The sequence below is a fragment of the Neoarius graeffei genome, chromosome 12 (assembly GCF_027579695.1).
Source record: "Neoarius graeffei isolate fNeoGra1 chromosome 12, fNeoGra1.pri, whole genome shotgun sequence".
Classification (NCBI taxonomy): domain Eukaryota; kingdom Metazoa; phylum Chordata; class Actinopteri; order Siluriformes; family Ariidae; genus Neoarius; species Neoarius graeffei.
This window is the reverse complement of record NC_083580.1, coordinates 45,554,696-45,580,456: the sequence shown is the minus strand read 5'-3', so window position 1 is coordinate 45,580,456 and position 25,761 is coordinate 45,554,696. Positions and strand designations below refer to the sequence as shown.

Genomic DNA, 25,761 nt, shown 5'->3' with positions numbered 1-25,761 from the left:
AATTCTATTAAGCTGGTGTCTCTCATCAGGTTTTGCAGAAACATACAACTGTGTGTCATCAGCCTAACAGTGGAAACTAATACAATGTTTACGAAAAACATCACCCAGAGGTAACATATATAAAGAAAAAAGCAGTGGACCCAAGACAGAACCTTGTGGAACACCAAACTTTACCTCAATATGTCTAGAAATATCACCATTTATATCAACATACTGATAATGATCAGTTAAATAAGAGCTGAGCCAGGAGAGGGCCGTTCCCTTAACTCCCACAACATTTTCTAGTCTATCCAAAAGAATGGAATGATCAATGGTATCAAATGCTGCACTAAGGTCAAGCAACACAAGTAGCGAGACAGCCCTGATCAGATGCCAACAGTAGGTCGTTTACTACTTTAACCAAAGCTGTCTCTGTGCTATGATTAGGTCTAAATCCTGACTGATACATTTCATGGATGTTATTCTTATGTAAATATGAGCATAACTGCTGTGCCACAGCTTTTTCAAGGATCGTGGAGATAAAGGGGAGGTTTGATATTGGCCTATAATTGGACAGCTGACAGGGATCAGGGTCAGGTTTTTTAATCAAGGGTTTGATAACTGCTAGTTTAAAGGATTTGGGTACATAGCCAATCGTGAGAGAAGAATTTATTATTTTTAGAAGCGGTTCAATTACTTCAGGTATTATCTGTTTGAATAGACATGTAGGTAAGGGATCTAGTACACAAGTTGAGGCTTTTGATGCCAAGATTAATGAAAGTAATTCAGTTTCTTTAAGGGGAGTAAAACATTCTAACTGATGATCTGATACAGTTATATGGTTAACTACAAGGTCACTTACATTGTCTGACCTTAAATTAGTAGTTTTAATTTTTTGTCGGATATTTTCAATTTTGTGGCGGCACGGTGGTGTAGTGGTTAGCGCTGTCGCCTCACAGCAAGAAGGTCCTGGGTTCGAGCCCCGGGGCCGGCGAGGGCCTTTCTGTGCGGAGTTTGCATGTTCTCCCCGTGTCCGCGTGGGTTTCCTCCGGGTGCTCCGGTTTCCCCCACAGTCCAAAGACATGCAGGTTAGGTTAACTGGTGACTCTAAATTGACCGTAGGTGTGAATGTGAGTGTGAATGGTTGTCTGTGTCTATGTGTCAGCCCTGTGATGACCTGGCGACTTGTCCAGGGTGTACCCCGCCTTTCGCCCGTAGTCAGCTGGGATAGGCTCCAGCTTGCCTGTGACCCTGTAGAAGGATAAAGCGGCTAGAGATTGTGTGATGTGATGTGATTTTCAATTTTGTCATTAAAAAATTCATGAAATCGTTGCTATTACATACTGCAGGTGTGCATGTGTCTATAGTGGACTTATTCCTGGGTAATTTTGCTACAGTATTAAATAGGAATCTAGGATTATTTTTGTTATCTTCTATTAGGGAGGAGAGATATGTTGATCTCGCAGCACTAAGAGCTTTTCTATACTTCAGGAAGCTCTCCTTCCATGCTAATTTGAACACCACCAATTTTGTTTGGCACCATTTATGTTCCAATTTTCGAGTGGTCTGTTTTAATGTGTGAGTGTCATCATTATACCCAGGTGCTAATTTTTTTGTCTCTGACCATTTTCCTTTTCAGAGGAGCTACATTATCTAAAGTATGGCGGAATGTTGACTCTAAGCATTCAGTTGCCTGATCAAGTTCTGCAGGAGCTGACAGTGACCCAGTCAAAGTTGATAACTCTGGGAGATCATTTATAAAGCTCTGTGCAGTAGTTGACGCGAATGTACGTTTAATACAGTAGCGTGGTGAGGTGCATATATTATTACTCAGACATAGTTTGAATGAGATGAGATAATGATCTGAGATAACTTCAGACTGTGGAAGTATGACTATATTGTCTACGTTTAACCTGAATGTTAGTATTAGATCAAGGGTGTGACCACCATTATGGGTCGGTCCTATGACATTCTGATTAATCCCTACTGAATCTAAAATGGACACAAACACTGTTTTTAAAGGGTCTTCTGGGTTATCGAAGTGAATATTAAAATCTCCGACAACTAAAACTTTGTCTAAGGAAATAACCAGATCTGAGATAAAATCTGCAAATTCAGAAAGAAACTCAGAATATGGCCCCAGGGGCCTGTAAATAATAAGCAATGGAATTAACTGGGTAGACTTATTTTTTGAGGCTACATACATTATATGAGTATGAAGAACTTCAAATGTATTAAATTTATAACCAGGTTTTTGTGTTACACCTAGATCATCATTATAAATAATCACAGCGCCTCCTCCTCTGCCAGTTTGACAAGGCTGGTGTATATAACTGTATCCAGGAGGACTCGCTTCATTTAATGCTATATATTCATTTGGCTTAATCCATGTTTCAGTTAAACAAAGTACATTAAACTTCTAATCAGTAATGATTTCATTAACCTTTAGCGCTTTAGATGTAAGAGATCTAATATTTAATAGCCCCACCTTTAGATCAAAGGTGCTGGCAGCAGCTGTACAGTCAGTATGATCTAATTTTATATTGATTAGGTTACTGGAGCAAACTCTCTGAAAATTTCTACCTTTTTGTTTAGCTCGGGGAACAGACATAGTCTCAATGTAGTGGACCCTGAGTGACGACTCTGTGTAGCTAGCAGACAGTCAGTTTAGCCTGTTCATCTGCTCCCTGGCCTTGGCTCTGGATTGTCAGGATGTCTGTGGGAAGGAAGTATCTATACCATCACCTCCCTTCCTCTTCCCAAATTGCAGTGCCTCCCTGCCCCTCATGGCCCTGCTACCTCTGCATCCCTTGGGCCCTCTTGGCTGACCACTTCCCATGCTGCAGGCAGCCAGAGTATAGCTGGTCTACAGTGTCAGTGCAGCTAGGAGCTGCTCAACACTGAGAAGGAGTGGCTCCAGTTGCTCCAAGACCTGCATGACCAAAGGGAGTGGCACCATCAAGAGTGGACTGGCCCTTAAACAGGCAAAACTAGACCTACTGGCCAGACAAGTGGAGTTTTGGAGTCAATCCGCTGAAGTGCAGCCATGATTATTTCAACTGTACTCCACAATGCCAAGTTGGCAAAGTTTTGCCCTGATATATCCAATGTTACAGGTACAGCAATTTGTCTCATTTATGACACTAAATTAGATAATCACTTGTCTACTATTGGAGTTAAATTTGATTAAAATGTGGTGTTATCAATGTGACATTACAGTACTTCATTTACTACACATATTTCCATAACATATTGAAATATAGCCATAATGTTATCCATCCATCCATTATCTGTAACCACTTATCCTGTCCAGGGTTGCAGGCAAGCTGGAGCCTATCCCAACTGACTATGTGCGAGAGTCAGGGTACATCCTGGACAAGTTGCCAGATCATTGCAGGGCTGACACATCAAGACAAACAACCATTCACATTCACACCTACAGTCAATTTAGAGCCACCAATTCACTTAACCTGCATGTATTTGGACTGTGAGGGAAACCCACGCAGACATGAGAACATGCAAACTCCACACAGAAAGGCCTCCATTGGCCACTGGGCTCGAACCCAGAACCTTCTTGCTATGATGCTATCATTGTGGCTGTCTATGTCCCACCCTCAGCCAACCCAACATCAGCATGTGATGCCATTCATACCACCATAGCTGGACTCCAACCTTAACACCCAGATGCCCTCATAATTTTGGGTGACTTTACCCACAAAACTCTGCCCAACTTCATCCAGTATGTGAACTGTCCCACCAGAGAGGAGAATACCATGGACGTGCTTACTCAGGTTTGTTGATGGTGGAGTGGCTGGTTGCTTTATATCCTAGGGTTCCCTCCTGTCTGTATTACCTTTTGGCTCTCGCTTTATGTTATGCTGTCATTGTTAGTCTTGCTGGAGTCCCTGCTTGCACTCAGCACAAAATATATACTATTTTTAACCATTAGGTGACAACAGGCATACCTAACGTGTTTTCTCTCTGTCCCTCCCCCCCATCTCATTGTCTCTCCCTCTGTCTGTGTCTCTCTGTCAAGTTACAGTACATGTCAATCCTGAGACACCAGTGATGCTGGCCTCTCCTGCTCTTCGGACCTGCTTGATCCATCCTGATCTCTACTTATGGCTGGAGTTTCATCACATTGCTCACATGGAGGATGGCCCCATATAGACAGTTGAAAACACACTTAGAAGATGGCTCTGGACACTTACATTTTTCTATGATGGCTGAGGACCACAATTGACATGATAACTTTAGGACTGCAGTTGTCATGAAGAGTTTAGCACTCAAGTCTCCATTAAGGAACAGTTGATAACATCAATAAAATAGACTTCATGCTAATACTATAATGAATTTCCTGGTTACACAGTTGTACTTTGTGACTATTTAGGAAACAGTTGTAGAAACAAGTTATTTATAATCACTCTATCTGTTGTCAACCAGATGAGGATGGGCTTTCTTTTGAGTCTGGTTCTCTCAAGGTTTCTTCTTCATGTCGTTTGAGGGAGTTTTTTTCTTGCCACTGTCACCTCAGGCTTGGTCATCAGGGATAAATAAATTTATTAGGGATAAAATTAGTTCATATGTTTAAAGTCTTTATTTTTCTGTAAAGCTGCTTTGCAACACTGTTGTTAAAAGCACGATACAAATAAACTGACTTGACTTGCTGTATGATAATGTTAAGGATGCATACAGCTCTTCCCTTCTTTCCTTCTGGAGAGGTCAGATGATAATCTAGTTCACCTTAACCCCTGCTATGTGCCACTAGTGAAAAGATAGCCTGCAACCACAAGGACAGTGAGGAGGTGGTCACAGGAGGCCTATGAGTCACTTCAGGGTTGTTTTGAGACAGTGGACTGGCAGACACAATGTGAACCACATGGGTTGGTTGTGGCAGATTACCTCTCCCACCATTGGGGGAGTCAGCTGCAGGCAGGATGGCTCCCCGGCCTGAGTCGGATGGTGGAGTTATGTGGCAGCAGGGGTTTGGTTGAGTGTTGGCTGTGAACAGTGAGGAGTCAGGTTGAACCAGCCAGTAACATGTGACAAGTTATACCTGTGTCTAATTACTGACTGTCTATTAAAGTGTGTCTCTGTGTTTTTCAGCTAGCCAGTAACGGAGAGGGAGCTGCATTCCCCAACACATGTGTATATGTGTTAATAGTCACTGACAAGTGAACTGTAAAAATAAAGTGCACCTTGAACTCTCACACCTGTCTCCAGTTCCCCACTGCCCCAACCTAGGAAAGTATTACACTGGTGCCAAAACCCAGGATTGAGGAACAAATGTCACCATGGAGTCCAAACCAGTTAGGGAGCTCCTCCAGACACTCCCCAGTGACCTCGAGCACCAGGACCAAGAACTTGTCACACTGTCCACTGAGCAGGGCTAGTACTTCCGGGTTCTGCTCGAGGTCCAGACGGAAGATCAGCAGGTGATCCAGTGCTTAGTCCAGTCACCGGGTACTCCTGCGGTTCCTCCTGTGACCAATGCTCCCATTCAGCTGTTCAAGATGGGGCTGCAGGATGACCCAGAAGTCTTCCTTGCATTGTTCGAGCATGTCATGGAGGCAAACTTGTGGCCAAACTCACAGTGGGTGGCCTGTCTATTGCCGCTCCTGTCAGGGGAAGCACAGCTCATGGCTCAGTAGCTCTTGGCCACCAGCATACTGGAGTACCTGGACCTGAAGCAGGCTATCCCTTAGCAAAAAGAAGTTTAATCAAGTGTGCTACAAGTATACTTATTTTATACTAAAATCGAGGAAGTGTACTTGAAGGTTACTTCTTATAAACTAATTCTTGATACACTTACAACATAGTACAGGGAAGTATACTTGGTTTATACTGAACCAAGTATAAAAAAGTATAAGTAGACCTATATCAATACTAAGACTTACACTTATACATTACTTTAATACTAAAACTTATACTTGGACCTAAGTATACTTTGTAAATCTTTTTGCCACAAAATAGGAATGCTTAGCATATATCTTGCTTCAAGAGCACAATAAGGTCAACTCATTAATTGACTCAACGTTTAATTTATATATTTATACTATATGTATATATTATATTTATAATTTATATTACATTATATTTTATATATATATTATATTTATAATTTATATTACATTAGCTGAGCTATACAGCTGGTAAGTGATTAGGGAATCCAACCTGATCAGAGGGCCCCTCTCACCCCCTCCATCACTCCTTCCAACTGCTCCCATCAGGCTGGCGCTACAATGTACCACTATAAACAAAAAGTCCTTCATCCCCTCTGCAGCAGCCTTACTCAACAGTACATGATGAACATTACCAGCCAACCCAACCGTCAACATGCATGTCTTGTTTAATGTCTTATTATAATTCTGGAGATTAACACTTAGTCATTATGTGTACTGAATTGCATTATCTTCATGTACCTTACACTTCATCATACACAAAAACAGGAAAACAGAAAAAAGTTTGGCTTGACTTTATTTATTTAACTAGTCCCTTTCAAAAGGGTTTGGCAATGGTGTTATGTACAGTGTGTCAGCTGTTTCAACAAGGACACATTTTGTTTTGATCATGTCAGGCGAGACAGCATGAACAGTTTCAGTTTTTTGAACATCATATACAAAATGACTTTGTACATTTATTTGCGAATCTTTACATACAGGCCTGCCTGATTTACTAAGTACGTCAACTAAAACACAACATAGTTTGCGACATGGACAAAAAGCAGAGATTTCATGTGAACATATTTGTTTAAAAACAACCAATTCTATAATACAACAAAATGTACCATCTTTCAAGTATGCAGCACTGTTGAATCTCTTCTTTAGTCTGTCATAGGTTTTACTGTGGTACGTAACTCCATCAACCAAAAAACGGTTGTAAGACCAAAAGCAGTTACTTAGTTTCCCACACAACTTTTCAATGGCAAGCCTATATGACATTTTTATACTGGTTTCCCTTAGCAAAAAGTAGTATACTTAAAGTTCATTTTGTAAAGTATTCTGAAGTGTACGTATAAGTATATCAAGTGTACTACAGGCCATGTACTTCAAGTGTACTAGAAAGCATACTAATTTAATACTTCTTCGGACTAAATTGGAACATTTTAAGTTTATAAAAGTATACTTCAAAGTTACTTTTAAGTTAGCAAAAGTACTCTTTAAGTACTCTCATCTATACTATATCTATACTGTAAATGTACTTGGTATATCCTTCTTGTATACTTACAGTATATAACTAGTACAATGGCAGTACATAAATAAGTGTACTTATGATATACTTCAAGTACGCAATAAGGATATACCAAGTACATTGATAGTATATAAATGAATATACTTACAGTATATAACTAGTACAATGGCAGTACATAAATAAGTGTACTTATGATATACTTCAAGTACACAATAGGGATATACCAAGTGCATTGATAGTATATAAATGAGTATACTTGAAAGTGTACTTTTGTAAACTTAAAACGGACTTGAAAGTATACTTTTATAAACTTAAAATGTTCCAATTTAGTCCGAAGAAGTATTAAATTAGTATGCTTTCTAGTACACTTGAAGTACATGGCCTGTAGTACACCTGATATACTTATACTTACACTTCAGAATACTTTACAAAATGAACTTTAAGTATACTACTTTTTGCTAAGGGATGCTACAATGGGTCAGCCATGACCCAAAAGAACATCACCAGTATTTCCGTGCGCTGGTTTATAGCGGAGCCTGTTGCCCATTTGGGTTGGTGCAATGGCTCCAGGATGCCTGCCGATGGTGGCTGCTGGCAGGTGAGTGTGACATGGAGGACATCACTGATCATGTGACACTGGAGCAGGTTATTGCCCAACTGCTGAGTGAGATCTCGAAATGGATCCAGTGTCACCATGTAGTGTCACTGGAGGAGGCAGTCCAGCTGGTAGAGGACTACCTGACAGCATTTCCTGGAGCAGGCACTCCTGCAGCTCCTCTCTCTCTTGCTTGCTCCCTTTTCTCACCCCTCCCTTACCCCAGCCCCATGGAGATGGGGGCCAATTCCCCCAACACCTGCTCCCCGCATTCGTGTCTGTCCTTGTGTCTACTCACCCCTTTCTCCTTCTGTTTCTGTGCTGCTACTAACCCCCTCTCTCTCTGCACAGGTGGACCTGTCTGTACCCATCAAAACTGACAGAAAGTCCAGGCAGGTCTTTCAGGACAGCAGAAAGGCTGGGATTCCCCAGGATCCACACTTCTGCAAAAAGGCGGGGATTCTGATTCACATTCCTGATGTGCTGCGGGCTTCCCCTGATTGAGCAGGAATGTACCTCATCTCTGTGAGTATTCAAGGGGGTACACATCAGGCTTTGATGGATTCTAGTTGTAATCAGACTTGCATGGATCAAAGCCTGATTCAATGCGAGGCATTGGGAGATGCAAAGTTGGTGAAGGTGAAGTGTGTACATGGGGATGTTCACAAATATCTGCTAATTTCCAAGGTGAAAATCATAGTGTTGAGGTGGTGATTAGCCAGAACCTCACCTATCCACTTATCCTAGGGGACAGATTGGCTGAGGTTTAAAACACTAATAACACAGTTAGTAGTGGATGGGTCCTGCAGTAGCACACTGCACTGGCTGGAGAGGTGGTCCCGGGGCCATCCGTGTCAGCTCCGCATCAAGATGACATGGGGAGTAGGAAATATCACCATTTATATCAACAAACTGATATCAATCAGTTGAATAAGACCTGAACCAGGAGAGGGCCGTTCCTGTAACTCCCACAACATCTTCTAGTCAATCCAGGAGAATGGAATGATCAATGGTGTCACAGGCTGCACTAAGGTCAAGCAATACAAGTAGGGAGACACAGCCCTGATCAGTTGCCAACAGTAGGTTGTTTACTACTTTCACCAGTGCTGTCTCTGTGCTATGATGAGGTCTAAATCCTGACTGATACATTTCATGGATGTGATCCCTATATGCAGATATAAGCATAACTGCTGTGCCATAGCTTTTTCTAGGATCTTGGAGATAAAGGGGACGTTTGATATTGGCCAGTAATTGGACAGCTGACAGGGGTTGAGGTCAGGTTTTTTAATCAGGGGTTTGATAACTGCTAGTTCAAAGGATTTAGGTACATAGCCAATTCTAAGGGAAGAATTTATTTTTAGAAGCAGTTCAATTGCTTCTTGTATTATCTGTTTGAAGAACAGTGTAGGTAAGGGATCTACTACACATGATTTTGATGTGGAGATTAATGAAATTCGTTTGATTTCTCTAAGGGGAGTAAAACATTCTAATTGCTGATCAGATACAGTTATATTGTTAACTACAGGGTTATTTAAATTGTCTGGCTTTAATTTAGTAGTTTGAATTTTTTGTCAGATATTTTCAATTTTGTCATTGAAAAAATTCATGAAGTCATTGCTACTACATATTGCAGGTGTGCATGTGTCTATAGTGTTCTTTTTCTGGCCAGTTCTGGCCTGCCATGCTTCTGTGCTCCACCCACCTGGTCGAATACTACAGTGGCCAGGTGGGTGGGGCACAGAAGCACGGCAGGCCAGAACTGAGTTCTCAACAAACTCTTTATTTTTTAGCTTTTCAGCCTTTCTCCAATTCCCAGCCACGCGCGCGCGTGCACACACACACAAGTGTTCTGGTTGGGGAGAGAGCTCCCTTTCTGTGCTCTCCTCTCCTTTTAAAGGGCGCAGTCACTGGGGAAGACACACAAACACAGGTTAATTCCCATCAGGTGCAATGATTCCACCACTTACCTTCCCTGATTCCGCCCTCCATTCACAGACCGACGCTTGGCCATGCCCCTGCTGCCACAATGAGCTATGCTGAAAGAAATGAGAGCAGCACTTTCCTGACCTTGACAGGCCAGCAGTGCCCTCAAAATTACTCCAATTATCTATAAAGCCCACATTGTTTTCAGAGCACCACCTGGACAACCAGCAGTTCAGTGATCATAACTTACTGTAAACTACATCCTCATGGCGCATTGGGATGGGGCCAGAGCATACTACAGAATCGGACATCGCCTTCGCTAATTTAAAAACACCTCTTCAAAGTTACTCATCAGAGGAATTCTGCAATATGTTTTTCCCCCTCCCTGGTTACACTGACCTCATAGAGCTCCACACAGGGACTCCCCTTGGGGTGGTGGTCCGCAGCCACCCGTATCAGCTCCCTGAGTACAAGAAAAATGTGGTTCTGGATAAATTCAAGGTGATGCTTGAAATGGGAGTAATCGAGGAGTTGCACAATCACTGGAGCAGCCCAGTGATCTTAGTTCCCAAGACCGATGTGATGGTCCGGTTCTGTGTGGACTATAGAAAACTCAATGCAGTGTCTAAATTTGATGCATATTTGATGCCTCACAATGATGAACTGCTCAATCTGTTAGGCACTGCTTGCTTTTATTCAACACTGAATATAACAAAGGGATTTTGGCAGATCCCCTTCACCCCATAATCTCCGGAAAAAATGGCCTTTCTTACTCCGTTTGGTTTACACCAGTTTGTCACCCTACATTTGGGTTGCTTGTGGCCATGATGACATTTCAATATCTCATTGACCGGATCCTCTCTCCTCACAATGCGTATGCTGCTACCTATTTAGATGACAAAATTATTTATAATAATGATTGGGAGCAGCATTTATAACGTCTAGGAGCTGTCCTGAGGTCGCTGAGGCATGTGGGGCTCACAGCAAACCTGAAAAAGTGTGCAATTGGATAAGTGGAAGTATAGTATCTGGGCTTCCACTTGGGTCATGGGCAGGTATGTCCCCAAATTGATAAGACTGCAGCAATTGCGATCTGCCCAAGACCTAAGACCAAAAAGGGGGTGAGGCAGTTCATGGGGCTCACTGGCTACTATAGGTGGTTCATGCCTAACTTTTTGTACATCACCAGCCCACTGACTGACTTCACTAAAAAGGGGGCACCAGATCCAGTTCAGTGGATGGAGCCTTTTGTGGAGGTTAAAGCGTTTTTGTGGGGGGCCCCGCTGTTGCATTCTCCTGACTTTTCTCTCCCTATTGTTTTGCAGACTGACATGTCAGACAGAGGACTGTGGACAGTTTTGTCCCAGGTGGTGGAGGCAGAGGAGCACCCAGTGCTGTACATCAGCTGCAAACTCTCGATGCAAGAGTCTAAGTACAGCACCATTGAAAAGGAGTGTTTGGTCATCAAGTGCGTGGTCCTCACTCTCCGTTACTACCTGCTAGGGTGCCCTTTCACCCTCTGTTCTGACCATGCCCTGCTCTAGTGTCTCCACTGCATGAAGGATGCCAGCGCCTGGATCACTCACTGGTGTTTGGCCCTCAGCCTTTCAAATTCGAGGTGATGCACAGGCCAGGGGACACAGATGGTCATGGTGAATTACCTCTCCTGCCATTGGGGAGTCAGCTGCAGGCAGGATGGCTCCCTGATGGTGGGGGTATGTGGCAGCAGGGGTGTGGTCGAGCCTTGGCTGTGAATGGTGAGGAGTCAGGTTGAACCAGCAGGTAACATGATGAGTTACCTGTGTCTATTTACTGGCTGTCTGTTAACGTGCATCTCTGTGTGTCTTTCAGATAGCCAGTAATGAGAGAGAGCGCGCTGCATTCCCCAATATATGTGTGTGTATATATATATATATATATTATATATATATATATATATATATATACCGTAATTCCTCAAATAGTAGCCGGGGCTACTATTAACAAAAAATTAGTTTGGACCAGGCTATTAATAGGGGCAGGCTACTATTTGAAGGAGGCTTCTAATTTTCTTTTTAAAATTCCAGCGATACTGTCATTTGAAAAAAAAAAAAACGAAACTCATAGTTTTTATACATACATTTATTAATTCATACTTTTCATTTGTTTTTAATTCATACGTCTTTAAAGTGTTCGTTTTTTGTGGTTTACAACAGAATCCACCAGTATTAGCCCATTTTACATTCAATAGTTATTGCATTACAAAAGAACACATTGCAATATAATTAAAATATAAAAAAAAACCTTATTTGCTAAACAATGACAAGAGAAACCAACTCAGTCCCATCCTCTGAACACGAAGATTCAAAGACAAAGAAGAAAATACCATGAGAGACAGACAGGCCACACACACACACACACACACACACACACACACACACACACAGAGACAATGCCTGTATCAATGCCTTAATGAACCAGCAAACAAACTCTTAACGAAAAAACATGTCTTTCATGCCTCAATGTGATGCTACTCTTCAACGTTTTCATTTCTCTCCACCTCATCATCACTCCCATCCTCCTCTATCAAGTTTTAATTCTCAAAAGTCTCTCCCTCATCTTCCTTCTCCTCCATAGCCACCACTGCCTCAGTCACTCTGGCCTGTTGTAGCACATCTTTCCCAGCTGCACACGGTTGCCCTGCCTTCAAACAGTGGACCATATCATCCTCAGTCCCATCTGCAGCCACAGTGATGCCACACACCTTATAAGAGAACACAAGAAACAAGTTTTTAAACTATTGGTAGGTTGCATTCATAATTAACGGTATGCTTCCGCAGATGATTATCAATGAAGGGCACACACTGCACACACACTACACTCACCTTGAATGACCGCTTGATGAGGTCCGCATCCAGCGACGCCCACGCTGCTTGGACCCAGCTCACGATGGTCTGTTTGTCTGCTGCCCTCATATTCCCTCCCTTGGTAAAAGTTTTATTTCCCTCCTCTGCCAACCATGCATCATACGACTGCTTCAGATGAGCTTTAAAACCCGCGTTCCAGCTGACGTCTGCAGGCTGCACATATTTCGTACAGCCGCCAGGCACCACAGCCATCTGCATACGGAATCCGTTTTTCAGTTCGGCCTTGGTGGCCTGAGAGATATGGCACCTGTAGCTGTCCCAAACCAGGAGACGCTCACCACCGAAGAGCCGCCTGCCAACCACTTTTTTCAGCCAGTCACTGGTCAGGCTGTCATCCATCCAACCATTTTTAGATGTTGCCAACACCACGTCATTGCAATCCGCTGTTATTGCCTTCACCTCCCGTACGCCTCCCTTAAAAACAATGTATGGCTTAAGCTTTGTCCCATCTCCTTTGGCTGCCAGCGCAACGGTAACATGACATTTCTCATGTCCGGTGGTCTTTAGCATCACGCTTCTCACACCCACGGTGTCCACTGTGGTTTGACCGGGCATGTCAAACCAGCAAGCGGTTTCGTCCATGGCGATGACATCCGAATCCTTGATCTTTTTCTCCGCTATTTTCTGATTGACGAAGGTGATGAAGTTCACAATCTTCGAAACGGAGTGCCTCGCATCATTTTGAGCCAGTGTTGTTCGCTTCCTGAAGGTGAAGTTGTTCCTCTTCATGAAACGGTCAAGCCATCCCCGACTAGCATTGAATGTCTCCTCACGGCAGTCAGACATTTCGTGAAAAATTGCAGCTGCTTTTGCCTGGATCATCCTCCTGCTCACCCTCAGGTATCTCTGTCTTCGTTCATGTACCCAGCACCTCAGAGTAGCCTCCATCTCCTCACTGACAGGTCGCCTCCCCCCGCCTTGTAGTCTGGCTCTCTTCTGAGAAATTAGTCTCGCTGCATCGGTGAGTGCTTCCTTCTGCTTTTTCCATGCCCTCACCTTCCTGGCATCGATGTTAAAATGCCTAGCTGTCTGTTCTCCTGAATTTTCTTCGGCGTATTTCAGTACTTCCAGTTTAAATGCCACAGTGAACTTGCGTTTCGGCGCCATGTTTGCAGTTCTGTGTTTGCCGTACGCCCATTCACGTCTGTCGTAAAACGCACTGGCTACTAAAAGGGGCCGGCTACTAAACGGGGCCGGTGTCTATTTTTGTTATTTTTCATAAGACCCGGTTACAAAACGAGGCCGGCTGCTATTAGGGGCCCGGCTATAAATTGAGGAATTACGGTATATATATATATATATATATATATATATATATATATATATATATATATATATATACACACACACACACACACACACACACACATATACGTGTTAGTAGTCACTGAAAAAGAAGAATAAAAATAAAGTGCACCTTGAACTGTTGCGCCTGTCTCCAGTTCCTCACTGCCCCAACCTAGGAAAGTGTTACAACATGGTATTAGCTTCCACTGTTATACTGATGACACACAGTTGTATGTTTCAGCAAAGCCAGATAAGAGACACCAGCTTAATAAAATTGAGGAATGTGTAAAGGACAATAGACACTGGATGCTTAGTAACTTCCAGAGGTGTCAAGTAACGAAGTACAAATACTTCGTTACTGTACTTAAGTATATTTTGTAGGTATCTATACTTTACTCTATTACATTTTTTTCTGCCTACTTTTAACTTCTACTCATTACATTTTCACACAAGTATCTGTACTTTCTACTCCTTACATTTTTAAAATGAACAGTTTCATTACTATTTAAGTTTGGCCATTTTTAAAAAAAATATATATTTATTCTATTTTCCTCCGTCATGTGCATCTTCCAATACAGATCAGTGGCGCCAATCCACACCTATGAGGTCAAGCGTAATTGGCTAAATCATAGTAAAACAAACGGTCATTGGTTAGACGATTCATCCCATTTGAGCAGACTCAAAGGAAGTCATCACTCGTGCTCAGTGCTCAGATGAATGGTGAAATGGCTGAGGGATTGGACACAGGAGATGGAGAAGGAGACCAAAAAGACCTTCCACCTCACCCGTGGCCTTATCTGAAAGAATTCTTCGAAATCGTCGGAAGCAAAAACGACTCGTTTCAAATGCAGTGCAAACTCTGCATCCCGAAGACGCACGTCCTTTTGGCTTTCAAAAACTCGCCGTCAAATTTGAAAAAACATATAGAGGTAAGCTGTTTTCTTTCTTTCTTTCTCAAAGACTGTGATAGTCTAACTGCGCAGTATTTTGCTGCAGTTTGGCTAGCATACTGCAGCCTAGTAGCAGCTAAATTGCCAAAGAGTTAGCTAGCTTTTGTCTTAAAAAAAAGCTGCCGTTTTCCCCCAAAGTCTGAGCTACACTGTTGTGTATTATTATGATTTATTGCACCATGTTAATGTCATCTTATGCTTCCAGCATCTTTCACCGTTTTGTGTTGGTTGGTTGTGTACGAGATACTGAATTAACAATAGGCCTACCCTAGCTTAGTTATTTTTGTGTCACTTTTTTGTACAGACGTATTTAATAATAGAGTACATTCCAATGTATTCAGATGTTTTCTTGAATTCAGTATTAGTGACCTGTCCAAATCTTTTCATCACTTAATTTAGAGCTATGCTTTTAATTTGAATGTTTCCACGGGCAATTGTGTATTGGTTTGAAGTGTGTGAGATTGTGACTGGCCTACTACTGTAGAGGAAACGTGCCTAATCAAAACTGTAAAATTATTGACAGTGTCCTATTCATGAACTAATGATTTGGTGTTTTATAATTTATTTATATATTGTTTATGTGCATTTTATTTTTCAGAGAAAACATGGTAATCATCTCGAACGCTACAAAGCCCTAACTTCAACGGCCCTGAGGAGAAAGGCTGAAGGAACACCTGAGCAAGGCCCACCAGCACCCAAACAATCAAAATTGTTCAACAGTAGGTCGGTGTCCCAGGCCAGTGTCGATAAAAAAATCCTCAACTTTATTGTGCAAGGTCTACATGCAACCAACACAGTGGAGCAGCAGGGGTTCAAAGAGCTGATTCAGCATCTTCAGCCAAATTTAAATGTCATGTCACGTAATACCGTTGTGAACAAAATTCAGAAAATGTCTCTGGAAATGAAGAACAACCTGAAGGCAGCAATGAGTAAAATTGACTACATAGGCACGACAACTGACTGCTGGACAGCATATAGGAGAGGCTTTCTGGGCGTAACAGCCCATTGGATTGACCCTACCACCATGACCAGACGGTGTGCTGCCCTAGCTTGTAAGCAGCTGAATGGGCCCCACACCTTCTCTGCCCTTGCCAGTGCATTAAACGAAGTTCATTGCGAATTCAACATCCGAGACAAAATCACGCGCACTACGACTGACAATGGCTCCAATTTCATAAAAGCTTTTAAGCTGTATGGACAGACTGATGAAAACAACAACCCAGGTGCTTGTTTTGTTGAGGGTGGTGAAGGCAAAGATGACGGTGGTGAATCCATTGATGAGGAATTGGAGAGTGAGGGCATGGAGTTAATCGATGCTGGAGCGATACTTGATGAAGCTGAAGATGACACCCTGGAATACCAACTTCCCAGGCACCATCGCTGTGCTTGCCACCTACTTAATTTAGTGTCAACTGTTGATGTTGAGGAGGCCAATGTCAACAGCGCCTACAAGAGGGTTTCACGCTTAGCCTTTTCAAAGTGTTGGGGACTTTGGAACAAAAGCGCAAGATCTACCACAGCAGCAGAGGTTATCGAAAAGAACTGCAAACTGCAACTAGTGAGGCCGAATGCTACAAGATGGAATTCCATGTTCCTGGCGGTGGAGAGGATCATCAGAATAAAAAGGGAGCAGGGAGAAGGAGCCATCACAGCTGTATGCAGCGCACTGAAGATAGCCATGTATGTACCAGCCACTTTTAGTTTTTGTTTTTCAATCAATGTGAACATAAATGATGTAAAAAAGCATGTTAATGCATCTCCTCTATTTACAGTATATATACAGTATATATATTTTTTTTTTTCACTAATTTCTTGTGCAGGTGATTTGCAGAATTTGTTAGTTATTTAATTAAAGGCGTTATTTTGTGTTCTTTCTTTGTTGATTCAACAGGTTCACACCTGTGGAGCTTGCATTCCTGGCCGAATACACAAAGACCATGGCCCCGGTGGCGAAGGCCCTGGATGTGCTGCAGGGAGAGACGAATGTGCAGATGGGCTGGTTGGTGCCAACAATCACAATACTCAAGAATAAGCTCCAGAGCCTCAGCATTTCCTCCAAGTACTGTAAGCCTTTAATCGATGCTCTACTAAAAGGCCTTGAGAAGCGATTTGAACAAGTCCTCAAAGAACCAGAGCTAATCGCTGCTGCAATCCTCGTGCCCAAATTCAAGACAGGCTGGACAAGTGACGATTGCACCCTGACACTTGGTAAGTGCTATGTTTTTGTTACTATAATACAGAGACCATAGGCCTCAGTGAACAAATGGGATTTGAGGTGCTTTTTAAAAGAAACCAGTGTGTGGGCATGGCGTATGTGAGAATGCAGACTGGTTTAGCTTAGAGGGTGGGGGCAGCAACACCAAAGGCTCTGTCACCAACGGTACGTAGTCTGGTGTGGTAGATGACAAGTTGGTCTTTGCCAGAGGAACTCAGCGACCTAGGCTGGGTGTAGTGTTAGAGGAGGTCAGAGAGGTACTGGGGAGCAAGAGAGTTGAGTGATTTGTTGGTCAAGAGAAGGATTTTGTATGCAATGTGGGACTTCACTTGGATCCAATGAACGTATCAGTCGATATGGACTGTAAAGGCCATACATTCTACTGGTTTCCATGGACAGTGTGAAGCTCCCTCATATACCACCCAGTCACAAGCATTTACTGATGTATTTGTTCATAAGCAATATACAGTTAATCAATATGCTATTTACAATGTTGTAATTTCAGTTTTCTGTCTTATTTTCCTTGTATTCATTAGGTCTTGACTACATTAAAAGTCACTTGAAAGACCAAACTGAGGAGGATCAAGTTGAGAGCTCGCCGTCTTCTTCAGAGGAGGACTTCTTTTCTTCAATCAAGCAGGCCAGTTCCCAAGAAAACGCCAAACAGCTGGAGACTTACCTTGGCTCCCCAGGTGATACAATGGATGCACTGAAGTCTTTCCCAGCAATTTGCACCCTTTCCCTCAGGCTTAACACTGCACTCCCAGCCTCAGCTGCATGTGAGAGACTGTTTAGTGTAGCGGGACTGATCTTCCGTCCAAAAAGGGCACGTATTGATCACAAGAACTTTGAGAATCAGCTTCTTTTGAGGCTCAACAGAGCATTTTGGTAGTCTGAATGGGTATGCTGTCTTCCTTTCCATAATGGTGCACACACCACACACCGTCATACTTCTTGACTGTCCAGGTTTTATGGTCCATTGTTTGAAGGGTTCTATGAACCCCTTCATTACATTGATATCATTACACACACACACACACACACACTAACACACACACACAGTTGTGGCTAAAAAGTTAGGGTATAGCGCAATGTGTAGTTCATTTCTAAACCACTGTGCTGCCCCGAGGGCTCAACAGCAGACTCTACATGAGTCAGTTGAAGGGGATATGTTAAATGCACCTCACTAGCTGCCTGTGGACTTTGACTCTCATTTTTGTGTTTTTTTTTTTTTCCTGAAAGTTACTAACCGATCTGACATACCCTGGGGGGAAAAGGATATCAAAGCAGTTAGGCGTTAGGCAGTTGTTGTTTTTTCTTTTTTTATCGGACCATCATCGTCAGGGATGTCTGTATAATTATAAAAGCTCATTTTAGTTTTGGGTTTGAATTTAATAGCAGAGGGGAAATTGTTTGCTTTTTTTCCCCGTTTTTTTTTTTTTTTTCTTGGATAAGGCAAACATGTATACCTCGTGCACTCCTAGTGTGTGCAGAATCGATCTCTCTACCTTTTCACCAACTGTACAGTTTGGATTAATACTATTTTGTTACAGGCTTATTACAGGCATTTGCAAGCCTGAATACCTTTGTTATGGCAAGCCTTGAGTGCTACCTTGAATGTAATAGCAAAAGGGAAATTGTTTGCCTTATCCAAAAAAAAAAAAAAATCAAACATGTATACCTTGTGCACTCCTAGTGTGTGCAGAATCTCTCTCTCTCTCTCTCTTGCTCTCTCCTCGCTCTCTCGCCACACAAACTTTGAGTACATGGAATACCTTTTCACCAACTGTACAGTTTGGATTAATACTATTTTGTTACAGGCTTATTACAGGCATTTGCAAGCCTCAATACCTTTGTTATGGCAAGCCTTGAGTGCTACCTCTGGACATCCAATAAAGTTTGAGAAAGAACAAGCTCCTCAAGTTGCTTTGTCTTTGACAGTAAGGGGTTTATGATAATACTGTGTTTTGGGCTGAATGCAGGCCTATAATCAGTTTCAAATTAAGTTTCCAATCTTTATAGTGGCATCAACTAATGTATTATTATTTTTTGTAAATTTACTTTATACTTTTATACTTTAAGTAGGTTTTTGAGCACATACTTTTTCACTTTTACTTGAGTAAAAACGTCAAGTTGATACTTCAACTTTTTCCAGAGTAGTTTTAAACTACAGTATCTATACTTTTACTTAAGTAACAAATATGAGTACTTTTGACACCACTGTTAATATCACACAACAACATTATAAACTATATGCAAAACAATTTTAACTATTAGGCAAACAGATAAAACTTGAATAAATAAAAGGCAAATGAATGCTTGCACGCGCACACACCATTATGAATGATGTTTTTATATTTCATTTTCACCTGTTGCCAGGTGCGTTTGGCACTGCTGTTGCCTCTGAAATGTTCACAGGACATACACCAACTTAGTCAAAGGGACTGAACAGTCAGTCATCCTAATTCATGTGACTCTGTGCACATATCAGCTTAAGTAGGCTACTCCATGAATTTACCATACCAAATTTTATTCAGGATTTTTCGGACATTAAACAAGCTATATATGACTGGGGCCACGTCGAAGGACCATTTTCTGTGACTTGTGATTGATCATGAAGCTTTCTCTCATCCTATACTTCTGTTCTGGAACATGTAGAAGGGAGAATGTACTTATGCATTTACCCGATCGGCAATTCGTTGCCAACATGCTTGCCGCTCCTTATTGGCAGCCGCTGTGTTAGATTTTGCTCTTAATGTTTTGAACTCCTCGTAGCTTTGCATTATGACAGCGCATTCTTCCTCCGTGAAGTACGGCGACCGTGCCATTGTGAACAGTGGTGATTTGCGCTGATAACCTCCCCTTTCACGTGAACGCGCATTAACCCTGATTAGGTTAAACCAGTGTAGGTATCATGCCGCCATCTTGTGTCAGAACTACAATTCCCAGGCAACTTCCGTGTGACCTACGTCACGCGTGGGCGGGATCACCTACGTCAGTCTGCCATGCACGCATAAATCCAAGCGGAAGCTCTTCCATTTTGTCTCTCACGTCTGGCTTCCGATGAATCTGGACGTATAAAGAGGCGCTCTCCACCCAGAAAGACGTCTTCTTTCTTGCAAGATCCATCACTCAGCGCGATTTTCTTTCTTACCCTTGACGAAGGTAAACTCTAGAGTCGCGCGATCTTTAAACTCAACCTGAGTTACAACCGGTTTACTTGCATTAGAAGTGACGTCACGACTGCAGCCCAGGCAGTCAAAAGTTAAGAAGCGATTGAATCCTTTTTAACTCAAAAGCGCTGTGCATCTTATTCTGATCAGAGACTTTTCCTCACGAACGCTGAGGTTCGGACCAAGAACCCTCTGCTTTCCACGGGAACCACCCAAGTGCTCCGCTGGACCCGAAAGTTTTCTCCGCCTCCATCACGAGCGGCTCACGTGCTCCCACGGCGAGGCCCGAGACTACACCGGCGAATAGTTCTTCATATCTTGCTAAAGGCAGGATTAAGTAAGATTTTGGCATTTGGGCATAATTAGGATAGTCTTAGGAATTTGCTTTTATTTGAAATAGTGTGAATTTAAACCCAGGTTTATCTGTTACACTGTTAGACACGCAGCGTGTTGATTTATTTTGGTTCTATGTTCTCCCAATTGTTTAATAGACAGGCTGCGCATGCTTCTCTCTCTTTTATTCTTACTAACATTATAATTTCATTATTATACATCTTGATCTCAAGATTTCAGTGGATTCAGTATGGTTATGAGCTAGTGGGTTAGCTACAGCTTCCCTTTTGTCTGCTTAGCAACACAAAGCTAATCAAGGCCTACCATGTGCTCAGCAGGCCATCAGGCCTGATAAACCACACCTCAGCTAGAAATCTACAAGCTAGCTTTTAGTTAGCTACAGCTAATACCCTTGTCTTTAGCAACACGTGCTCAGTAGGCCTCACCAGGCCTAACAAACACACTTTAGCTAGGCCAAAGGGCCTTTAGCAAACTCACACTAGCAACACAAGGCTAAACACAGAGCTAATCCTTTGTTCTGTTTAGATAACATTCTTTTGTTTAGCTACACGAAGCTAAACACATGGTCAAGTCCTACACCCACACACACACACCTCACTACTTGTATATATTGGTTTATTATTTTTTTTGTTATAATAAATTCATTTATTAAACAAACTGTGTTTATTTGTGTGAATATGAAGTCCCCAGTCTCCCTCGAATTCAAAAGGGTGCATATACAAGTTATGTAATATGGTAAGTGATCGTAATAATTTGGAAATATACCATAATTTAGCTGTTTGGTAATTTATTATTAAGCACCAGGATTAATGGTATGATTCACTAAATGATTCATTGAACGATTCACCAAATGATTCACTAAACGATTCATTGAACGATTCACTAAATGATTCACTGAATGAGACTGATTCTATGGTATGATTCAATTCAAACGAGTCAAATTAAACGATTCAATGGGATTGATTCATTTTAATTATTGACCTTAAAATTTAATGAGACTGATTTAATGAGTGATCACTTAATATCAATAATTAACTGATTGCACCCACAGTTAAATTGGTGCCCCGTGTGAGGAAGATCGGTTTGTCGACTTCTGGAATATTGTTCAACAACAAATAAACTATCAGTTTAATTCAGCAACTGCTAAGGTATATCCCCAGGTGTGTTAAAATGGTTAACAGTAGTGTGATAACCATATCACCAATACTCATAACCTATTCAACTTAGGATAAGAGAGCCTTTCCAAACAAACCTTATTAATTACATAGTTAATTAATAATGATTAAATTAATAATTAACTCATTTATTAATTATCTAGTATCCAGCCTAAGTAAATTGGCATCCCCTCGCGTCTCAAAAATGGAAGACAATGCTCAAGACGTGTCTCTCCTTGAGGTCATCGCAGACCTCTTTCACTGCTCTGCCTCCGGAAAGGCAAACATTAAGAGCACAAGTGAGAGTGAATGCCAAAACAACATAGACAATTCAAACAAACATATGAGAGATCCAAAAAGAACAACTATTAGTGTCCAGGCGGCACTAGGTAAGCTATTCCTATCATACTTCCAAAATGCTGATTCAGAAATCAGATGCCTTCGCGGAGAGGTTGAAAGGCTGACCACCAGCAACGCCAAGCTGACAGCCGATAATAATGATTTACATAGGGAGTGTGAGCTCTTGAAGACCTCCCTTGATGATTGCACCGAACGGCTAGAGAAAGTCGAAATGGTTGCTAAGAGGGCTGCCCAGGAGCAGACCCCCCAAGAGCAGCGCGAGGGGCGTGAAAGACCCCCAACAATGCGCCAAAGCTCAGAGCGGGAAGAGGCGTCCGAACCGGACACCGTAAATGATCTGGTCGAGAACCAGACACCCCGCCAAACTCCATCAACTCGCTACACGACTCCGTCGTCGTCTAGCCAGGATGGAGCCGCCCTGCGCTCATCCCGAGCCCAGGCCCGTAGCACACCTAGGTCAGTGCGCTTCAGTTTCCCTGATCAATCTTCAGATGAATCAGACTATGAATCTAGTGCGAAACGGGAACAACACCAGAGTAGCTTAGATAGTGAGTGCTCAGAAGAGCCAAGAAGGTCGCACAAGGACATGCACCAAACCCTTCGCTTACGGCAAATTGACCTACTTGCCAAAGACGTCGAGCGATTCGATCCCGATAATAAAAGAACAAACGTAAATGATTATTTACGAGGAATTGACCGATGCTTGATGGACCTGCCGAATGCCACAACACGTGAAAAACTTAGACTAATTTGGAAGACCTCCAGTAGTAGCGTTCGTGCCGTTTTAGAGACACTACCCCCAAACATTCGCGATAGTTATTCGAAACTTCGCAATTACATGAGGGAAGAATATGCGCCATACACGGACGAAACCTCCGTGATATTGTGTGCATTACAAATCAAACAAAAACGGTCTGAGGCGCCTCGTGAATATTACAGACGGCTACGTACTGCCTATTTCCAAGGTAGTAGCGCACCAGGGTTGGAAGAAGATAGAGGTTTCATATCTCTCTTCTTACATAACCTCCACCCAAGCGTGCGGACCCATGTCACACTGACGTGTCGACAAGGTCACTATTCGATGAGGGAAATTAGGCGACTAGCCCAAATGACCTGGGAGACCATCGTCAAAACCGCAAACGGAAATGATGATGAACCCAGAGTCCATAGCCTCCAGGGTGAGGACAAGCCCCCGCTAACCTTAGAAGGAGGTAAAGCTCCAAAAGTGGGACCCACCTGGAAAAATTCCGGTCCAGCCCGATCCTTGCCGAGCCATCACAAGGGTGAGTGGAAAAATCGACAAGGTAAGGCCAGGAGGGACCGAGGGCGAGTCCACAGTGACTATGGCAATCGCCCATCACATGAAAAGGGTCGTAGGGAACAAAACGGTTGGCAGCAAAACCGTCATCCCCACTCTGACCAGAAACGGCAGAAGCATTCTGACCATAGCTCTAAACGCAAGGGTAGAGACGACCAACACAGTGACTCAGACCAACCTGGTGAGTTCCACTCAGAGCTGGACTCTTTAAAAGCCCAGTTGGCTGAGATTAAAGAACTGTTACAGGAGACGTCAGACCCCTCAACAGAGAAAACAAAAGAGCCCAAGAAAAATGGCAAAAAGCTATTTGCTGGCATGACTAGGCCAGGAACCACGGGTATATCTCATGAAAGGGGGAGGAGATCCCTCTGAAACAGCAGGTGAGGGTCAGGATGTAGGGCCCCCCCTGGTGGCGAAGGCAAACACACAAGACGCACCTCTCATGTGCGCTAAAGTCTTCACCACCATTTCTCAGACACACGGCTCTCACAAGGTGACCCAATCCCAACCAAGCCCTGCGACATAAACTTAGTCAACTTCACACAAAACAAAACCCCACAGTCGTTGGATCCCACAAAACATGCACAAAACCGTTGCGACGAGATTAGTGCGAACACCGATCAACCGAGTGCCACGCGAGATCAAATTTCCGATGAACTTCGGTTCATGTCTTGGCACACCGAGTCCGGTGTCGAAACACCCGACATCGCGACTCCCCCTAGTGGCAAAAATCTCCCTCTATCCATCGACTCAGACACAGACACCCATTTCACCGCTGGTGTAATGGCTGCGCTGTGGAACATGTTAGGCGTCGAGGTGAAATTCCATATCGCGTACCACCCTCAATTCTCTGGTCAGGCTGAACGAGCCATTCAAACCATTGTGAGCATGCTGCGAAAGTACATCACGAACCATGGTAAAATTTGGGACGTGAAACTTCCCTTGGTGCTAAGGGCCATTCGGTCCACCCCTCATTGTGCCACTGAAGTCACACCCTTTGGGATGATGACTGGGCGAGAGTCGGTTCTTCCCCCGCATCTCCTATACAAACCAGAGGCCATGAGCGTCGCGATTGCATACACCGCACATCAACATGTCGCCGACCTACAACGCCACCTACAGTCAATCTTTACAGGTGCCCAAAAGAATCTCGATTCGAGAGTAGGACACAAAGCCTACTACGCCCGAATCTCAGAGAAGTTCCAACCACTCTGGTCGAGACCTTTCGATCGTGGGAAAACCGTTCCCCGTCGCGTATCGGACATCTAGGCCTAATCAAACGCTTTCATATCGATTTCCATGATAATCGAATCAAACCTTTTGAACAGTCCTCACTCCAAAAGGGGGTGGACGACAGCTAGGCCCACCCTGTCCACTTAGCTTGTACGCATCACTCAACCATAAGCGTACACTAACATTCCAGGTCAGACTTCACCAACACAATGAAGTAACCCTTCAGTATAACATGGTAGATAAAATACTAAAATCCGCTATTATTACTAGTGTGTATTCATCGCAAATACACCTGGCATATAGTCTTGGCAGTGCTATCCTCATTTTTGTGAATCCACAAGACTTAGAGATATGCACCCCCACTAAAGACATCCACTGGGTCTGCCCAGGCAACCCATACATAACACTATACGCCTAGCTAGATAAGATGGTCTGTGTCCCCGACAGCTAGCCGCAGTAGCGCACGCTTTCTAGCCAGACCACCCACTGCTATCACCTTCCCAGAAGATTAGGTTTGCCAACCCAAACACTAATACTTCTTTCCTTCCTTCATTTCTTCTCTTTTCTTGTTTTTTTTTATGCATAAGAAATTAAACACTACATGTTTCATGTTCAATGTTTAATGTTTTTTTTTATGTGGTTTTGATCTAGTTAGTTAGTGATTATATGCCCAAAATGCCCATAGTGATTATATGCCCAAAATGCCTCTGTCTCCAACTGTCTTACTGGAACTCACAAGTTTACACAGTCTTCACAGGACACCATGGACTGCACAGGACAAGTCTACCTCAAGGACTATGGACACGGCGATGATACGATACGGTGCTCTCAGTGCTACGACTCCGTCATACCCCTGAGACCAAAAGGGGGACTGTAGGTATCATGCCGCCATCTTGTGTCAGAACTACAATTCCCAGGCAACTTCCGTGTGACCTACGTCACGCGTGGGCGGGATCACCTACGTCAGTCTGCCATGCACGCATAAATCCAAGCGGAAGCTCTTCCATTTTGTCTCTCACGTCTGGCTTCCGATGAATCTGGACGTATAAAGAGGCGCTCTCCACCCAGAAAGACGTCTTCTTTCTTGCAAGATCCATCACTCAGCGCGATTTTCTTTCTTACC

At 43.0% G+C, this 25,761-nt stretch overlaps 1 protein-coding gene across 2 annotated transcripts; it reads left to right on the top strand.

The window, feature by feature from the left end:
• The first annotated feature begins 2,575 nt into the window (after nucleotides 1–2,575).
• LOC132895383 (uncharacterized) lies at nucleotides 2,576–19,064 on the top strand. Of its 2 annotated transcripts, XM_060935933.1 has the most exons (7): nucleotides 2,576–3,095; nucleotides 3,293–3,770; nucleotides 8,117–8,290; nucleotides 14,460–14,810; nucleotides 15,430–16,511; nucleotides 16,723–17,039; nucleotides 17,583–19,064. In XM_060935933.1, exons 4-7 carry the CDS (start codon nucleotides 14,595–14,597, stop codon nucleotides 17,936–17,938), a joined length of 1,971 nt encoding a protein of 656 aa, XP_060791916.1. In that variant the 5' UTR covers nucleotides 2,576–3,095; nucleotides 3,293–3,770; nucleotides 8,117–8,290; nucleotides 14,460–14,594; the 3' UTR covers nucleotides 17,939–19,064. The 2 variants fall into 2 exon arrangements, with proteins under 2 accessions (XP_060791916.1, XP_060791915.1); XM_060935932.1 differs by having other exon boundaries at nucleotides 2,576–3,770.
• Nucleotides 19,065–25,761: the final 6,697 nt, after the last annotated feature.

Bases quoted from the DNA above. Each gene is read 5' to 3' on its own strand.
- LOC132895383 (XM_060935933.1), top strand. From the start codon at position 14,595: ATGAATGGTGAAATGGCTGAGGGATTGGACACAGGAGATGGAGAAGGA. The intron at 14,811-15,429 runs GTAAGCTGTTTT...TTTATTTTTCAG, and splicing joins ATTTGAAAAAACATATAGAG to AGAAAACATGGTAATCATCT. The intron at 16,512-16,722 runs GTATGTACCAGC...TTGATTCAACAG, and splicing joins AGCGCACTGAAGATAGCCAT to GTTCACACCTGTGGAGCTTG.